The 20,003-nt window shown below is 45.9% G+C and overlaps 1 protein-coding gene across 1 annotated transcript in view; it reads right to left on the bottom strand.

Moving 5' to 3' along the window:
* DLGAP2 (DLG associated protein 2) overlaps positions 1 to 20,003 on the bottom strand; it is a 759,496-nt gene that overhangs the window by 12,300 nt on the left and 727,193 nt on the right. The window contains exons 9-12 of the mRNA XM_087418643.1: positions 14,274 to 14,623; positions 13,095 to 13,136; positions 6,230 to 6,315; positions 4,233 to 4,648 (exon numbers count right to left, since the gene is read on the bottom strand). Coding sequence (XP_087274769.1) covers positions 4,233 to 4,648; positions 6,230 to 6,315; positions 13,095 to 13,136; positions 14,274 to 14,623 — 894 coding nt within the window. The remainder of the gene's footprint in view (positions 1 to 4,232; positions 4,649 to 6,229; positions 6,316 to 13,094; positions 13,137 to 14,273; positions 14,624 to 20,003) is intronic.

Raw genomic sequence — 20,003 nt, 5'->3', positions numbered from 1 at the left:
ATTTAATCTTTACTTTTAAAAGTGCTGAAGCCAATAACCCTGTATATCTGTTCTTAAAATTAGGACTAGAATAGAAGGTTACCTTACCTTTTAAAAGTTATTAGGGAAAAATCTAAATGTGATTAATATGGTGCGAGGCACACAGAGGAGATACATACTAAGTGTTTTGCCATCTTTGTCCACAAAAAGATCAAGATATCTGGGCAACTTTAGAAAAGAAATGAGGAAAATCACAAAAGGATCAAATGGGGTCTATTCTCTGTTCCTTATGTCCAAGGCTCACAGCAATGCAGTAACATATAGTTATGAAATAGCGGTGGCAAAACCCACGTCAAATCAAAATTATTTAACTGGTATCTACAGAACGGGGAGGGCACAGGACACTCCCAGCCCCTAAATGAGGGCGAGTGAAGGATTTGCTGGGATTCTCAATGCTATGCTTTTAGGTAGGTGTGAGTAGGAGTGTGAATACCCTGTTTATTAAGACTGCCCATCTCTTCCCTCCTCCTAATTCTCCATGCAGAGGAGAGGGTTTTGTACCAGGCATAAGTGCATCAAATGCCACCCCTGCATTCAGGGATCCTAGATCTCAAATGACAGCAGAGGGGCAGAGCTTTGAGAAAACACAAGGCTGTCCCATCCTTTGAGAAACGCACATCCCTAAGGGAGTGGAGGACAGCAGAGCCAAGGGACGGAGAGGTCAGCAGCCCAGCCTCTCCCCGAGGCCAGCGGGAGGTCCAGATTAAATGAGGGTCCTCTTAGACAGGGGCTCCGGGCTCCACTTCTTTGCCTGGGCTTGTGCCCTCGAAGCTCCTTTCTCTCCTCTTGCCCCACCTGCCCGACCAAATCCTGCTCCCCTTCACGGGCCAGCACAACGCCGCCTTCACCACGAAGCCTTCTCCGAATTTTCCTCGTTGAAAGCACATCTCACATCTCTGAGGTTTTAAAGCACTTTGGCTGCACTTCTCTAATTACGCTTCATATTTCCCACTCGCCACGCGCAGTCTTGCTCTGGCCTTACTTCACCCCTCTTAGTTACTGCAGTCAGTGTCTGGACTGTATCTTGTTCATTTTTGCATCAATCTCCAGTCTATTGGACAGTAGCTGGATCATGGTACCTATTCAACAAGTATCTGTTGGATGTTCACAGTAATGAAAGAGACCAGAAGAAGATCCCAAAGGTTCAAAAAAGGGTTTAAAAAACTTGTTTAGGGAAATACAATTGAGGGGCAGCAGAAATCACTTTCTGCTCTCAAAGAAAAACTTATTCTCCAGATGCCTAATAATAAGGCAACTGAAATTTAAATACTGTATATCTTATTGTATTGAATTAAATACTGTATATCTTATTTGGGTCATTGTAGGTCATTAAATTGAATTTCATATACAGAGCACTTATGGCATTATTCTTAGAATTTTCTTGAATGCCCCCAGTGACAAGAAAATCATGACTTAGAATGACAATGCTTTAGCGCTGAAGCCTGTTGTTAGATCTTTCATGATTAGCTTGAGCAAGAAGGTGCCTCCTTTAAACTTGCACCTCTGAATTTCCAATGGCTATGGCTCGATGACCTCAGTATCTATTTTATCGGCTCAGGGATTCTCTCTGGACCATAATGGGTGTCACAGCTACCGTGGATCAGAATGAAGTAAATGGCCAGGAATAGGGACTCCACATTTTCTAAAATAGCAGAAGAGGCAGTGCATAAGAATACAAAGAGGAAGAAAGCAACATCGGGAGGAAGTTTCCAGTAAAGGAACATTTTGATGTAATCACTTCAGACTGCGTAGTGGAAAAGCAGTGCTTTCGACAGCAGACAGCTATAATTTTGAGTCCTCATCCCATCGCTACGCTCTATGGAATCTGGGGCAAGGTATTAACCTCTCTGAGCCTCGGTTTCTTTATTTTGCTAATGGTGACACTACCATCTACCCATCACAGTACGGTGAGCATCTAACGAGGTGTGTAAGCCACTTAACATAGGAGTCGGCAGGTCATAAATGTTCAGAACGTGCCGGCTTAGAGATGTCTTTTAAAAAAAAATATATATCTTTTTTTCCAACTATAATCTTTGAAAAAACAATGAATAAATATGGGAAATGATGATGAGGTAAGAATTGTTCTGCGTTATCTTACAAATGCAGCAATGACTGACATCTCCTTTTCTTCTACACACAAAGGGAGACCAGAACTTGCAGATGGGTCTGAAATGGTGTAAATTTAAGTGATTGTAGAAGAAAGTTTCATAGACACATTATGGGGCTAAGAGCTGACAAATATCACCCCTTCCTGAACTTCTTCCTATCTGCGCCTCTTCAGAGATGTTTCACTGAGGAGCCACGGGAGATAGAAGATACGTCTTAACTGCTCAACACTCACCTCCCGAGTTCCAAGCCCTGACAGATGTGTACCAACCCCAGGCTGTACAGGTCAGTGCTCACCCACCTGGAGCTGACACTCTAACTAGAGGTTTGTGTCGACCCAGGCAATTTAGTTTTTCTGTGTTTCTTTTCTGTGATAAAGATTACAACTCCCTGTTACAATTAAAACAATCTTGCCAAGTTGAAGCACAGACCAACAAATGAAAAAATGCTGCAGGAAACGAGTGATTTTTAAATATCTGAATTGTGAGCAATCATCCCATTAAATGTACCCTAAACGGATGATAAATTTAGACAAATGCATGGGAACAGTTTGGATACTGTTACACTGACATTCGTCAGCCACAATGCAGCACAATGCTGCACGGCAGCAATACAGGAACAGGCAGCGGGGGGGGGGCGGGGGGGTCAACGCTTCACCATGGCAACACTTCCTCCAAAAGACTCTGTCTAATATCAACTCAAGAAAAGGATATCTGGGATCATGACTAAGAGAGAGATGCAGGAGAACATAATTAGTAAGTTAAAGCCCATCTCTCCCTTTCTTCATGGGTTAACACCATAAGTTCTAACAACTAAAGATCAACACCAATGATTTCAGCAGACTTCTTCAATTCCAGGGCCACTGTGCTATAAGTTACGGTCCATATCCCTGTATCATTGCACTTTCACTTCTAGGATTCCTGACACATCCTATTACAGCAGTCATCCAGAAGTCCAAGGTCAGAGCGAAATTCCCAAGGACATCAGCGATCCTCCTGAATTCAAAATTTATAGTGATCTGGCCAAAGTACGAAGGAATTTATGGAAAAAGAAAAAAAGACATTAAAGGGAGAATGATTTGTCAAGTCAAGAGATTCAGAAATTCCTTTGTGAAATTGCATTTTGGTAAAGACAAGGGTTAGTTCTAAGGGTGCTGCAAGTATTCTCATGGTATTCTTGGTCTATAAACAAGGACACGTAGTGTTTGTTTAGAAAGCACATACAGCAATTCATGAAGGATGCTGCTTCTGGACAAGCCCCATGGTGGGGTCCTCAGGTCAATGGGAGGCAGGTGGAGAATAAGGGATGCTGTCTCTCTCTACAGAGGGAGGCAGGGACCCAGGATTGGAGCAGATCTGCACCACTGACACGTGGTCAGGGAATCACACAGATCGCCACTCAGCCCTGTGACGGGAGAGCTGGGAGCGCACCGTCACATCGCTGACCAGTGAATCTTTTACTTTTCTTCAACTTTTCTTTGGCATAAAGCCAAAGCAATTCCTTTTTTCTTTTTTTTTTGGTGAGGAAGATTAGCCCTAAACTAACATCCATTGCCAACCCTCCTCTTTTTGCTGAGGAAGATTGGCCCTGGGCTAACGTCCATGCCCATCTTCCTCTACTTTATATATGGGATGCTGCCACAGCATGGCTGGATGAGTGGTGTGTAGGTTGGCACTCGGGATCCCAACCTGTGAACCCTGGGCCACCGAAGTAGAGCACGTGAACTTAACCACTAAGCCACTGGGCTGGCCCTTCAAAGCAATCTCCTATAAAGATGGGATGGCAATGATTCTAGAAAATGGCTGAAATGCTCCAAATCTGGTTACTGCTGGAATACTGCTGGATAAGCTATGCTACCAAGAACACTTAGCCCAGTCTCTCTCGCTACCTAAGGAAGCAAACGCAAGGATGCCCTTCAGTGCTTTAGCGATGGCTTTTCTGTCCATTTACTTCCATCTTTTCTTAGAATTGAGTGGGATGTGGTAGGAAGCACATTTATCTTAATTTACGCGAGTATAAAAGAACTTGCCCCCATTAATATTGCCACTTGCTTGTCTAAAAGCCGCAGGGGAGACCTGCGCCCTTACTTTCTTCTGAGAGGTCGTTTTCCTCTGCTTCCCTTTCCATCTCTTTACACCAGCCTTCCATCCTCTTGGTCTCTGTGTGCAGCAGCTTCAAAAACCAGGAGCCGTCCCTGCGGCACGGAGACATCCTTCCCGTTTCTACCGTCTCCATGGACGGCTCCAGCCAGGGGTCGGGCGGGGGCAGGTTTGCAGTGTCCACTGGGGTCCTATAGTCTTCTCTGTAACTGAAGAGTCCCTGGGTCCGGACAGTTCTCACCGCCCCGTACTGGGTGGGCGTGCTCGGTTCCGAATGCCGCTGGAAGGACGAGCCGAACTGGAGGCCTTTGTCCTCCATGGTGATGTGTCCCGGAAAGCCTTCGAGCTCCAGGTCTGCCTGGACGCCGGCCGTCACGCTGTTCGAACGCTTAAAACGCCCGTGTCTGCAGAGGAGGAAGGAAGACAGATGGAAGCCTTTCTGAGATGACTTTGTGCAACAAAACCTAAACATAGCTTATAAAGAACACGCCTGGACCACAGCGATGTAACGTCTCAAGGAAAGGATGAATGTTTTCATCTTTATTATTAATATTTTGGTGTTTCATCTATGAAAGAAGATTTGGTTTCGCAAATAATTAACCTCTAACATCTACCTAAGTCTCAATGTCTAAACCATGCCCACTAAGATACAATGAGGGTTAACGTACCCATGAAACCGCTATCTCAGAACTGTTACCTTCCTTTCAGAAAGATGCTACAAGTTTACACAACTTCCACATGTTGTATGTATGTAAAACCAGCCCTGTGTTGCTTCTTGTTTGTAAATAACATCTGTATCCTCCTGAGTTTTGGTGACTATTCATGTCACATTTCAGGGCATGAGTTTCTTCTCCTATCTGAATAACGTTAATATCAATCCCCATGAAGTCTTTTATGCAAAGTAATGAATCCAAATTCTGACATCAGCAGGCGTTTTAAAAATATTTTCATTGTATGTGTTTGAATGTCACCCATTTCTGCACGGCCAATTACTGAAATGATTGGCAGGAATGAACTTATAATTGGAGTCCAGATATTGCAGCATGAGGAGTGTGTGTGTGTGTGAATGTGTGTGCATGTGTCTGCACAGCCAAACTTTACCCTATTGTGCATTTGGCTCCTCATCAACTGCACCCACAGATGGCACACAGCTGTGAATGCAGCTCGTTAATGAATTTGCCACTTATTTCCTTTGCCAGAGGCAAAGGAGATGAGAAGGAGCCACCAATGGGACCAAATGCAGCCCAGATCCCCAGGAGCAGAAGGTGTCCAGGTTCTAAGAGGTATACTGGGAACCTGAGGAAGCCAATAGTTTGTGGTCTGAATTTCTTTGCAATCAAAATCTGTATAGGTTGAGTCCTAAACCCCTCTGCTATGAGCGATGTCACCCAGGAATTTACTAACTAGATGTAATGAAAGTTCAAGATGTAATGCGCTCATTAAAATTTGACTTTATGAAATTTACAAGATATGCTATTTTAAGTATAAAATTAAACAATCATCCTGCCCTTGTTACAAAAACAAGACTACCCTAATGGACATGCCTGTATTTTACAGTTTGAGTCAGTTCTTTTGAAGTGAAACGATCATGGTACAGCTAAGGTCTTAAACTTCCTTCACCCTCTCTCTCGTCTCTCTTTCCACTTTTAACGTTATAAGGTGAGAAAACCTGCATTGACTTCACCCTCAGCCTATTTTTTTCCTTTGGATAAAGGACTTTGACTTTCAGAGCTGTCAGCCACTCTGCTCTCATAGGTGGTAAATTACTTTAGAAAGAATCATTCCCCCGCCTCTCGCAAAAACAAGACACAGGCAGATGTTAATTCATACTTGAACGATATAAATTGAAAAGTATAAATATATGACCCTGTTTCCACAAATGGCATGAATTATTGATGGTCAGCATGATCTAGAAGCTTGCAATCAGGTTTTAACAAATAGCTCCAGCCAGGGAAACAGCATCTATCTCCAGGGGGCTGAGTTACCGCTTTTCATCTTCCACCTGCACGCCAACTGAGTGGTACTCCCGTAGGCCTCGGCTCTCCGTGTCGGAATCTGTAGCTGTTTCCACCTAATTCAACACAGAACATCTTATTTTAGAACTGAGATATGGGACCTGGGCAAGGGACTATTTGTGTGCCTGTGTGTTCATTTGCTGTAATTAACTACGCATTTGTGTAATCAATGCCGAGAAGCACTTGACCCAGCAAAATCACAAAGAGGGGAGGCATTCATATTGCTGTCGTGATGCTGCTACTGTGTCTCATCCCGTTTTGTGTAACTACTTGAACTCAGTGCTGCACTTCAGTCGTTTAAATGTGTGCAAATAAAATTGCTTAGTTCAGCTCAGGAAAAAAATAGTCTTTGTTGCAGTGTGTTATTATAGGACGGAAAAGCTCTTATCATACCCTACAGTGAAGAAGGGAAGGACAGCATGAACCAGATAGTGCTAAGGACAACAAATAAGCAATTTAATAGAATTATACCGATGGCTGCATCCACATACAGACACAGAAAGGAACTGAAGCGTTTACCAGGAACACTGAAGCAACCTCTCCATCTGTTCCTACACAGAGCTGTCTCACATTTGCTAACAGGACCGTGCCCAGCTGGGCAAGGTCCGAGCAGAACAGGTATCATGTATTCTGCACAGAATCCTTATTGGGGCCATATTTGCCAAAAGGTCTCCCCAAACCCACGAAGCACTTCCATGATCGTCAGCAGTGTTAAGTTAACCCATGAGGGAATTCTAACACAGCACATTTTCTAAAAAACCCCCAACTCTCAGTAGAAAAAGGCTGTGAAACCAAAGGTTAGTTTCATCATAAATATTATCCCAGATGCTCAACCAGCCCTTTCCTTTTCACAAAAAACATCATCTATTGTATTAATAGGACTTCTGACCCCAATCCAAAATGTCATAACTAGGTTGTAAAACACATCTTTTCTTTAAAATATTAATGATCGCTACAGGGGTAACCTATAAACCATTAAACAAATAATTATGACACACTCTTCTGTGAGTTACGAAAGAGAAGGTGTACTTTACAACTGCGATTGTAATTTGTGATTGCCCTAAGTGAAGCCTATGCCATCAAGGGCTGACTCAATCTGCAGTGAATAGAAGTAATGACAATAATAGCTGATATTTATTTTATGCTTACCATGCACCAGGTGCTGTGCTACAGCATAACAAGCATTATGGCACATAGTCTACACGATACCCCTGCCATGGTTTCTAGCCACATTGACCATATGAGGAATCAGAGAAGGTGAGTAACTTGCCTAGGGGTGCACAGCTTGTTGGGAGCAGAGCCAGGATTCACGCCTGGAATCTCTCTGACTGCAGAGCCATGCTCTGCACTGCTCCTCTGTGGTCAGAATAAGTATAGCCACATGAAGACCCTGGAGCTCCTGGTTGGTTACTGAGCCGTGCAGAATGGCCGGGTACACCCCGTTTTTTATTGGAATAATTCTGAAAACATGCATAGAAGTCGTACCTCATTTGTGTTGTATGTTTGGACAGCTGGAAGAGGAAATTGATGACAGGAGGAAGAACATTCCTGAATGAAAATCCTAACCTTGGTGTTAATCACCATTTCTCCTTCTAGTTTTAGGTGGGTCACAGTTTTATCAAATTTTACCTTGCTAGACATGGAGATTGTTGTTATTATTATTTTACACAAAAGGATCACATAAAAATCAATATATTTAAAATGTTGCCCCATGTCCCTGCAAATAGGGCAGCCTTGTGTTTTAACTGCATGCGATTTCATCTTATGCATATAACCTAATTTATTTAATCAGTCTTCAACAGAGGGATAATTTGGTTATTTCTAGTTTTCTGCCATTGTAAATATATGTCTGCACATGTATAAATTTGTGAACTTTTCCTTTCTGTGTGAGGAAGATTAGCCCTGAGCTAACATCTGTTGCCAATCTTCCTCTTTTTGCTGAGGAAGATTGACCCTGGCCTAACATTCGTGCCCATCTTCCTCTACTTTATATGGGACGCCTGCCACAGCATGCCTTGATAAGCGGTGCATAGATCCACGCCTGGGATTCGAACCTACAAACCCCGTGCCGCCAAGGCAGAGCACATGAACTTAACCACTATGCCACTGGGCTGGCCCCTAAATGTGCAAACTTTTGTGAACATATTCATAGCATATGTGGTCTCTGGGTCAAAGGTATTAGATATTACAACTTTGGTAGATATTGTTGAATTTGATAGATGCACGATATGGGTGAAATCAATTCATATGTATACTTTTAGAGAGACTTTCGTCATGGAAAGAGTACTAATTTTTATCATAATTATGTTCAGAATATTTGCCTCACTTAGTCCACTTTTAGGATTCTAGTCTAAAGAAATTACATTAAATTCTGACCAGAGTGTGAGGTCTTCATCAGAGCATCATTTATAAGGTGAAACACGAGGAAAACGAGGGTAGTGAGGTAGGATGGTAACACACAGTCAAAGATGATGTATTCAAGACACAGAGCACCATGCAGTCACCAGACAGTGGTATAAGGATTACAACACGACAGGTGCTTACGACACAACGTGGACTGGGGAACGGACAACAGCTGGTGGCAGGAACAATAAAATCACAGGACGCGTGTACACACGTAAAACAGACACGTACCCACAGATACATAAACGTACTACACAATGACTCACAAATACAACCAAAATACAGCAGAAGGGTTTTCCTCTTCCTTTCTCCAGTCTCCACATTTTCTCTACTATAATTCTCTTATTTCTATAGTGAATGAGAAAAAGAGAGCTTTTGGAGCCAGTCAGATTCTGTGACTTTCTGGCCGTGTGACTCTCAGGCAAGTCTCTCAAATTTTGTTAAGTCCTTTCTTATTAATCTCAAAAATGAGGGAACATGGACCACCTCATCTGATTGACGTAAAACTCCGTATGAAGTCAGGTTCAGGTAAGTTCATCCACTGCAAATATTATTGCTCTGTCCTTTCCCCTCGACTTTCAAGATCATCTGGTAAACGAGGATATGGATATTAAATTCAAGGAATACATGTGTAATGGATTTAACAGATTTTACAGTGGTTGTTATGAGAACTTTTCTAAAAAGAATGAAGGTATCTCTATTTTCAGCAGGTAAAGGCCGAGGGGGATCTGAGAAAGTCATATACGGCCAGAATGAGCTAAATATTTGCCAATTTCAGAAATCCTGGGAGGAGACAGCTTTATGCAGATAGAAAAAACCCAGAAAATTTAGGACAAAGAAAAGGAATTACTATTTTGTGTGGTGGAAGGGAAGTCAAAGGAATCATTTCCCAAGAGGACACTCTGGCTAGAAGCGTAAATGGATTTTAAAATTTTTGAGGAATATATGCATGTGTTCATTTTTACAAGATCCACTGTGTTCTAGGTATTGAGGAGAAAGATGAATCAGCAAAACACTGTATTTTGAGTGAACCCTGTTTGAAGCATATGCTGTATTTGAGGGGCTCGCTGATGAACGGGGGTCAGACATCCACCTAGTCACTGCAGTGAGCCGGGGCCCTTCACAGGAGAGTATTTGGCCCTGTGGAATCCAGAACCCTGCCCACCATGTCCCTGGGCAATGTCAGAGGGATTTATGCTGGGCTGCACACCATGACGGGGAGAGGGAGGACATTCCTAAACGTGATCTGTTTAAGAAGCAAGGAGTTTGGTGCAGCTGGTGTGTGTGAGTGAGTGTGTGCACATGTGTGAGCATGCACCTGTGACTGTGCATGCTCATGTTAGTATGCACATGTGAGTGTGCACATGTATGAGTGTGCATTCATGTGTGTAATCGTGCACATGTGCGAGTGTATGCATATGTGTGAGCATGCACACGTGTGCGAGTGTGCACATGCATGAGTGTGCACACCTTAGTACACATGCATATGTGAGCACACACATGTGAGAGTGTGCATGAGTAGGTGAGTGTGTTCACAGTGCGAGCATGCAAACGTGCACCCGTAAGTGTGCACATCCATGTGAGTGCAGACATGCAAGTGTGCACATGTGTGAGCATGCACTGAGCACAAGTGTATGCACATGTGTAAGAGTGTGCACACGTGCGAGAGTGTGCATATGTGTGTGTGAGTATGCCCGCACGTGTGCGAGTGAGCGTGCATATTGAGAGGCGTGAGCTGGGGAGGAGGCAGGCTCCCGTGTGCTGGTCCCCATCTTGCACGTGGCCAGGTTTGTGGGACATCAAGGCTGATCCGGGACCCAGGGGAAGGGATCCAGGACCCAGGAGAAGGAATCCGGGCTGGGAGCCATCACCAGAAGTAGTCGGGTGGAGCTCTGATCTCCAGTGTTTGCTCCCTAAACTCAGGTCATTTTACGCTCTGCCTTCAAAACTCCACACGTAGCAAGGCAAATCCATTGCGTCTGATACAAAGTCATTGTATTTCCCTCGGGGACCTATTATAAGTCCAGAGTTGAAGACGATTTGCCAACCCTGCTGCCTGAGATGCCTACAGCTCTTGCGTTAGCAGTTGTGAGAGCAGGTGGGGAAGGCACGGCTGGAACGTCGAAGGGCACAGACTGGCGAGGAGGGACTCTGGGTCTGTGGGTAAACCAGTGTTGTTTAGGGAGGACACTTCGATGGAACAGGAACACAGGTTTTCAGGGTTGCCATCGTTTAGTCCCACAACCGGTGACATAACAGCGTGGAGACTGTCCCATTGTAAAGATGGGGCTATTCCTGAGTGTTAACCAGACCACAGCATCTTGGAACACGAACCATTCTCAACAGAGTTCACACACACATACACACACACACACACACACACACGAAAAGTGAAAACTCTGCAATAATAGACAAATCACATAAAAACAGAAAAACGAACACACAGAGAACAGTTAGAAGCCACCATTGTGAGGAGGAGAAGGGAAGTCGGGCGGGGTCAGGGATTCGGGTCGGGTGACAGACGCTCTCTGGACATCATTAGAAAGGCCCACGGTCACAACCCCAACCCTGCAGGAACTGCTGGGAGAATGCCCTGTGAGCCGAGGGAGTCAGGGCCCGAACCCCAGGGAGGTTGGAGGGCCTGAGCGCCACGGAAGGTGCGTGCAGCAGGATGACTCAAGTCAGCAGAGAGAACAGTGCTTGTGAACTGAAAATCCTCTCCCCCGTTTCCCTGGTCAGCTGTGGTTCTGGGCAGTCAGGCAGCGGTCAGGGGGGGAGTCCACCCCATTGAGTGCCGGTTGAGGGCGGAGAATGCCAGCACCTTTCTCTACAAGGGGCAGGACAGAGTGACCCTACTCTCAGTGTCCAGAGCCAGGGACAGACCGCTGTCCTCTGCACAGGCTGGCAGTGGATGCACTAGGCTCAGGGAGGCCCTGCATCCCCATCCTCTCACTTCTCCTCTTCGGGAAGGAGGGCGGACTGCGGGCTCTGGAATTCCAGCCACTCGGCTTCAATCTCAGCTTTGACACTATTGCTATGTACCCGTAGGCAAGTCATTTACCCCCCAGCCTCAGTTTCCCCGTCTGTAATTTGGACGTGAGACCAACTGGCACCAGTGTTACTACGAGGATCGAGCGAGCATTTGGGAAGAGCCGGGGGCACGGCGACGTGTCCACAGCTTGCTCTTTTACTCGTTACCATGATGATTTTTACTTTACGCTGTGACAACATTGACGCTGTCCTCGGCTGTTCTTCTAGCACCTTCGGGGAATCTACGCCCGGTCTTTCCATCTGCTTACATTGCCATTTCTTTCTGTTCCTTCGTTCTTGGCTCTTTGACTGGGCTTCCTACACTCACCCATCTTTCATTTTTTTGACTCTTATTTATCTTAATACTTGCGTTTCTGTGACTATGTTTTCTCTTGACTTTTCAATTCACTTCAATTTGACAACCGCAAGGCTACAAGCTCATGTAACATTGTGCATTTTTTTTACCGCCGTGAACGACAGTTGGATCTGTTAGACACGTGCATCCTTGTGTTCACACTTATTTTCACCAACACTCATCCGTGGACTCACCCGCCACTCGCGCACCCAACACTTACGGAGCACTTGCTATCTGCCAGGCACTGTGCTGGGTGCTGGGTTATCAAGAGGCGGGAGGCAGAGCCTCAGCCTGCACAGAACAGGTGGTTTGGGGGGACAGTGTCAGAAGTGGCTTCCGGGGGAGTTAACACGTGAACTGAGTGTAGGCAGGCGAGCAGGGGGTGGAGTAGAGAGGAAGGACATTCTTGCAGAAGGAGAGGCATGGCTGCTAGAAGCAGAGTGGGCTACGAGGTGAGTCAGGGGTGTCAGGGGCTTCTGAGGGTGGAGTGGAGGCAGGAAGTGGTGGCATCCTTTACCAGCCTGGTATCTAATTTGACGGGTTTCTGGCAGCCTGTTCCCACTATTTTCAGATAAAGTCAGCAGCTCCATGTGTTCAGAAATTGACACCCCCCCACCCTTGTTTGGGTGGGCAGCTGAGAGAAAGCCTGTGGAAGGGGGCAGGTGCGAAAGCCAGAGGATGTGAAGTTGGCCTCCCTAATTTGGGCACCTCACAAGTCTTCCCTGGAGACATGACTTCAGAGCCAGAGCGATGGGCGCAGGAACCTGGCTGTCCCATGTCCCAGCCCTGTGGCCCCAGCACGACCATTGACTGCAGCAAGTTGCTTGCCCGTTTTGTGCCCCATCATTGTCCTCATCAAAGAGGGGCTAATTATACATCATCGGGGGTGCAAGTTTCCCTGCGATCCTATGGGAGCACCTAGCATAGTGCCTGGCATATAGACTCAGGACAGAGAGAGGTGACAAGAGCAGTTGTATGGATAATCCCGAAAAGGGAGATAAAATGAAATTCATGCGTACTTGGCTTTGCAGTATGTTTGGTACTTACATCTGACCTTGGGTATGGCTGATGCTCTGGGAATTCAGAATCCTAAACAAAACAATGAAGCCACAGTGTGGAGACCTGGTTCAGAGGACCTAGACAAGCGGGCAGCCTCCCCAGCCTGCTCTCCCGTGTCCCCGTGACGCCCAGGATGGCGCTACCCCGCTCACACCAGTGCCAAGCACCCATGGCTCTCAGCCAGAGTGCCGCTCGCCCTCCTCCCTGGCAGCAATGAAGCCCTCTGATTTTTATAGCTGCTGGCTGGGCACAGGCTGAATTGAGGAGCGACAGGAAGCACCAGGTGAACCGTGTCTGTGAAGGACCCGGTAAGAACCCTGCCTCGCCCCGTCTACACAGCCTCAGGGGAGAGCCAACCAGATAAGTCACAGGGGAATTCGTCAGTGTGAGGAGTGTCCTGTGCGGTCCCTGGGTGGGAAGTGAGCTGGAAGGCGGCTCCTGTTTCTCAGCTCAGAGCCTTCCCCTCCCTGCACTCGGGGTGGACGTGCTGAGCGGAGTTAGGAGTGGACGCAGGGCAGAGGGTAGGAGGGAGGACAGCCGGAGGAAGGGCACCGCCAGGTCTGCATCTTGGGCAGATGCTGGGGCCTCAGGGGATGTGGGTTAGCCCTCGGTGGTCTGAAACCATGGATGCGGCGTCTGTGACCACAGCTACCACCCAAGAGCCTCCTGCGGCTGGTGCAGAAGCACCTTCCGGCTGCCCCGCCTGGGTACCCGTGAGCATCATCCCTTGTTTGTACCAAACAGGTCTTTCTTCCCCTCTTTGTTATCAATGCCCTTGTCTCCCCACTCAACTGTTTGGCTGCAAGACTGAAAACCTTTTGAAAAATCTGGTTTCAAAAAAACCATCCTTCTTAAGCATCAAAATAACCTACATCCATGCTCTCTAAGTAGCTAGTGGCCCCTAGAAATGCCCTGGGGTGGGGTGGGGTGGGTGGGGGACTTCTGGTGGCAGGATGGGCACCAGGCCTGGGACCTGAGCTGCCCTGGGCGGTGGCCCAGCTGCTGCACTTGCAGACAACGGGAACTGAAGACCTTCCTGGGCGTCTCACGGCCTGCGAGGCTCACGCTTACCGATAAGGAGCCAGGGCCAGGGCTCGCTTGTGCCTTAGTCTATGCTATTTGCAGAGCTGGGCGGAGCAAGCGCCAGGGCCGCGGCAGAGAGAGTACCTGGATCCCGATGGAGGAGCGCCGGCTCTTGAGGAACTCCTCGGCCTTGGACATGAGCACGGCCTTGTCGCTGGTCCGCGTGGAGCTGGTCTGGCCCTCGGAGACGAGGCGCTGGGCGGCGGCCGTCTCTAGGGCGAGGTTCATGGCCTTGTTGCTGTCCAGACTGTCTGTGGAGTTGTAGAGGCCGCGGCTGTCCTGGGGCCACGGGGACATCCTCTGGGCGCGGCTGTCCTGGTAGGCATCCTGGGTGGACTCGGTGCTGCTCTGCGCCGTCACCGAAATCAGAGGCTTGGAGGTGGTCCGAGGGGGTACGGGGGGCGGTGTTTTTTTATAATTTGTATATGAGACAGCTGTAAGAAAAATCAATGTCCCAGGTCAACAAAAGCATATTTCCCCGCACGGACATCTGGTCTACAACATCCACATGTTCATTCCCTATGACCATCAAGCAAGTCTGTTCCTGACGGACAGCCTCAGAAAACAACACAAAACAGGAGAAAGCGCTGTGTGCTCAGAGATAGTCTACACGGGTACATTTATAACAGTGAAAAGTTATAAAAGCACCAAAAAACCCAGCAATGGCGACAGGATTAAGTAATTTCTGACTCAGCAGGACAGAGGCAGCCACACCATAATTTCATGCCAGCCACGGCATCATGGAGAAACGCTCATTTTATAATGCTAAGTTAAAAAGCAGGATATACTAAATTACATCCAGGCTAAGATGTAATATATTTGTAAAGAAAACCTGTGTATGAAAAAAGATCAGAAGCACGTAAAAATGTAAGTCACAGTCACCATTCAGGACAATATGGGGGATTGTTTTCTCTTCCACTTCTCTGTGCATTCTAAAAATGCTTACAATGGAGAAAACACACACTACCAGAAGACTGTTTGCTGCACATTACTGGGTCTAAACTGGAGGGGTCAAGCAGAAGGGCAGCGGGTCTCCAGGTCTCTCCCGGCCCAAGGATCCTCCACCTTTCTGCCCATTACAGCCACTGCACTGCCTCCTAGCCCTGCAGGGCACACTTGAGTTCTACACTCACTGGCTATACATAAATCCACCCGACAAAAATAAATGCATCTGGACGTGAAATTAGGTTAAATTTCTCTTAGAAGCAACCCAAAACTCATTAGACATATTTGCCGGGCTCAGGGTGTTACTTATTTTTACAGCAAGGATGAACCATTCCCGGTGCTCCATGTGGATACAGATGGGTGTTCCATTACTGGTGACTATTTTTCTTTATCTGGAAGGGAAGAATCCACAGAAGCGCTTCTGAAGGGAACTCGTGTGCCCTTCATCACCACGCAAAGCAGCCGCGCCCGCAGAGTCTGCAGACGTGTGAAGGGTGTGCGCTCCGCGACCAGACATGCACACGAGCATCTCCTGGAGGGGCCTTAGCAACATCTGTGAGGACAGACTGAGCAACAGTTTCCTTTAAAGACTTTCAGAAACTGTGTCTGAGAATGACTGACCTGCGGCTGCTCGTGGGAATTGGTCGTTTCTGCTGTTCTGTTCCGGGGGATTTCATCATACCTCCTACGGCTTACCCTCGCCTCCAGTTATTTTTAATCTGTGTGAATGGACTTTCCTAATAAATAAAACCTCAAATGCCATCCCAAATGAACACGAGCAAATAACAACAAATGAACTTGTCATGTCAGGACGACCTGAGTTTTAAGGAATAAACATTGCACGTGAAAACTTAGGACAATTTTTAGAAGAACGCATCAGAAAAAGACTCGCAGAAAACAGATGGAGGAAGATGGCTGTTGGAGAAGTGGGCTTAGAGCTCTGTCTACATCAGAGAAACATCTACAATCACCTCTTTTTTATTTTAAAGACTTTTTTCCAGTGTTAATCAACCTCCAAAGGAAAATTATTGAAAACTGACTATATTCAAGGCATTATTCCAGGAGATTCAGAGACATGTAAGATCTGGTTCTCAACCTCTGACGCTTATGAACTGGTTGACATTTTAAATGTAGATGTGGTGCCTCCTTGACCGGAGGCTGCTTGTGGCCAGTAGGAACAGGCGGCCTTCTCCAGCCCCCGGGCATGGTCCTTCTCTCCTGGAATGCCTCTCTCATCCTTCTCCTCCCCACCACCATCCAAACTCCAGCTCCCTTCTACCTGAATTCCTGCCTTCACCAGGGCGGCTTGAACATCCTCATCCAGGACCCATCCTACCCTTGGTGTCAAAGTGGCTAAAATATTTTGGTCGGTTGAAGACCTTTGTCTCCATCTGATTTCAGTAGATCACAAACGTGTTCACCCTCTGAGCCTTGAGTTCATTTGAGGAAGATGTTCACTCCTGCCGTGCTGTGCTCTCCCGCCCTCATCTCTTCCTTCTCATCCTCTCTCACTCCCATGTCTTCCCTCTCACTAAACTTCAGAGACAGCCAGACCCTTTATTGAATTTTAAACCTTTTCCCTACGCGTCGTCAGCCTCTTCACCTCCCCCTCACAAACCTACAATTCCACCTCCCCTGCTAAGCTCTCTCTCACATTCTCCCATTAGATCCTCCTATAGTGTCAGCCAGTAGTGCTCCACTGGGGTGATCTTGTCTCCTCTCTCTCCCAGGGGACTCTTAGCAATGTCTGGGGATGTTCTTGGCTGTCACAACTGGGGTGGGTGGTACCTTGGCATCTAGTGGGTCGAGGCTGCTAACCATCCTCCAGAGCACAGTCAGCCTCCACCACGAAGAACTATCCAGCTCAGAACTGTCAGTAGCGCCAAGGCTGAGAAATTGAGGTTAGACAGATCATTTCATCTTTCTGGGTGGGACTCATTTGCCCGTATGCAATAAAGGGACACATGTGTGGGCAGATCATCCCATAACTTCCCTTCTGTTTGGCTATCAGCTTTGGTGATTCCCTCTTCTTCCCAATCTGGTATAAGGATTACTGGTTAGAGTGCATTAATCTCTCCTTGACAGTGGTGGTCCACTGAAAATTTCCTTTTTATCAAGGGTTCCTTAATATATCTCATAATGTTGATATATCAAGGGTATTAAGTGTTACAACACACATGAATAGGAGAAATGGTAGGTAAAGTGGGAAGGAAGCTCGTCAATAGAGTTTTTCATATGACAACATTGGAAACGAAGTGGTTGTTTTCATGGCAACCCATCGTCGTGGTTCATTTATGGAAAAGAGAGTCTTTATCCTTTAACGACATGTCTCCAGATGCTACCAATCCAGCAGAAAGGAAGCCCCGCCATCCTCCATGCTCTGCAGAATAACCGTGTCTAGACGCTCTTGATAAAACCTCACACCACAGAGTTAATTCTGCTTTGGTTCTCTTAAGCAGAAACATCGATTCTGAAGAAATTTCATGTCCCAGCAACAGTGGTAATGATGATGAGAGAGAGGGCGAGAGAAATACAGGAATGTAGACGAGAAAGCTATGTCTATCTCAGTCTGTTTCTCTTTACAGTGTTGAGATGAGAAGAAATGTTATAATAAGCCTGCTCTACTGGCTGGTTTTCCCAGCTGTGCTCATGTCACCAGCGATGATGACATATGCACGGGCACCATGACACCACCTCACGGGCACGCACAATGGAAAGATCCCTCCGGAAATTGAAGCAAACGCGCTCAGCAAAATTCATTCGCAGTTTGGCTCACTAACTATTTCATGGTTATTCTCAAAGGTTTCCCTTCACTCCCGTTCAAAACCATAAATCTTACCAAATGTATTTAGTACAATTTAAAGAGTCAGAAAACTTGACAAAACAACTAAAACTTTCTCCCTGTATGGATATCTTGTAAATAAAAAAAAAAAAATACAGTGTTATGATTTATCTCCACGATCACAGGAAATCTAATATCACATCTTCTCACCTTATAATGTGTTTGCCATAGCGTGATAATATGAATTTTTAAGTTGATTTCCTTGTAAAAATGTAGTTGGACAACAAACTTTCATAACAAATTAATTAAAAAGGGGCAATCGTCTCTCGAACTGACTTTATCCAAGCCGGGGAAGGTGAAACAGGCATTTTCCCTGAGTGACGAGAGAGAGATTATGCTGTTTTCAAACCTGTGTCCAAATGCCAGTAGGCCTGCTCTTGGGACCACTATATGGAAACATGATTTGATGGATTTGCTGTACCGTTTGTCCAGAGCGGCACGGACGGTACAATGTTGGTGGAACCAATTTCATAGCAGCTCATAGAGACTATTACTGATTGGTTTAATTGGTAAAAGTTATAGTCCGAACTTTTCTGGAAGAGTAATATTCTTTACCATCTCAGCAAAGCCCAGATGTTGAAGTAGTTACCTAGGCTACTGTATTCTCCTAACAAACATTTTAGAAAGTACGTGCAAATATATGCTTTTTTACTGCTTAAAAAAATCAACTGCTTACTGGCATTGAAGTCATCTAATCATTAATTTTCACTGTCCAACCATTGATGGAGATTTTATAAAGACACATAGTTCAATGTGAGGTGTTGCTATGGATGCTGTTACTATGGACATTCCAAAGCCTGCAGCTGATGGAGACCAAAGAGATCTTGCAGCTTCTTCCATGTGGGACCAATGTCACTTGCCTTTCAGGCATCATTTGGTGCTATAATATTGTAAGATTCTTTGGTTTCAGTACTCATTTATCTGGAGCCTAAGGGACTGGCTCCAGTGTGCTCACAATCAAATTGAAGAGGTGGGCAAAGTAACCGAGTAGGCATCGGAGTCTAGGAAAAGCCTGAGAAAAGGATGACATAGGAGTTAAAGGGAGGCTTCCTGGAGGAGACGGGCCTTGGGCTGAGTCTTGGAGGATGGACCCAGCCGGCCTTGTGGGAAAGGACAAGTGCAAAAGACACAGCTTGTCCACTCCATGAGTGGATCCAAGTATGCGTGCACTCACGGTGCCTGATGCTAGAAACACGGCACTGAGTGGAAAAGGGATTCAGAGTCAGTGGGTCAGCAGTTACTGATAAAAAGACGCTTCTCTCATTTAAAAGATACTCTAAAATTTAATTTGACTTTTCCCCAGTGGTCTGGAAGCTCTCATTTGGGGGCTAAGTTGACTAGCTACATTAGTTTTTCAGGGATGCAGGCTACCACCTCCTTTCCTTATAAATGTTAAGAATTTTCTTCAAATTTTTTACTTTGTGGGGGAAACATCAAATTACCATTCTACTGTTCTCTCTTCCCCACAATGGAAAAATATGCTCTAATGTTCAAACTCTTGCTTTGATACATTTTAGTACTTTAATATCTTGATCTGTTATTGCAATTGTTCAACTTGAACATGATGCTTATTGTTCCATATCTTAAACTCACTACAGTTGACCTATAATTACAGCATCTTAGGACTCGCAGACAAGGATGCTCTTAGATCCCTTCCACCAAAATCTTTAGAAAGAGAAATTTCACACGTTTCTTTTCTGGTTCTGTTAGAGCTAAACTAAATCTTCCTTCTTTTAGACATAAAATGATGAAATTGTGTGATCTTAGAGAAATTATCTTCTCTCGGTCTCAGTTTGCTCATCTGTAGAAGGAAACACTCATAATATCACTTTATCTGTTGTCGTGAGGATTGGGAATAAAGCACATGAAGGGGCAAGCAGAAGCCAGTGCTCAGGATGGGTGCCCATCACAACGCTGGTGATTTAAAACGGCTCATTGTCTCCATTCTCAAGGAACAGAGAGAACAAATACCAACAGTAACCACAAACTTGGCACCACCCCTTCATTTCTTTGGAGATTGTTACTAA

Source organism: Ceratotherium simum, chromosome 28 (genome assembly GCF_057802395.1).
Source record: "Ceratotherium simum simum isolate JZ-2026a chromosome 28, ASM5780239v1, whole genome shotgun sequence".
Taxonomy (NCBI): domain Eukaryota; kingdom Metazoa; phylum Chordata; class Mammalia; order Perissodactyla; family Rhinocerotidae; genus Ceratotherium; species Ceratotherium simum.
The sequence above is the reverse complement of the archived record's forward strand: the minus strand, read 5'-3'. Positions and strand labels throughout refer to the sequence as shown.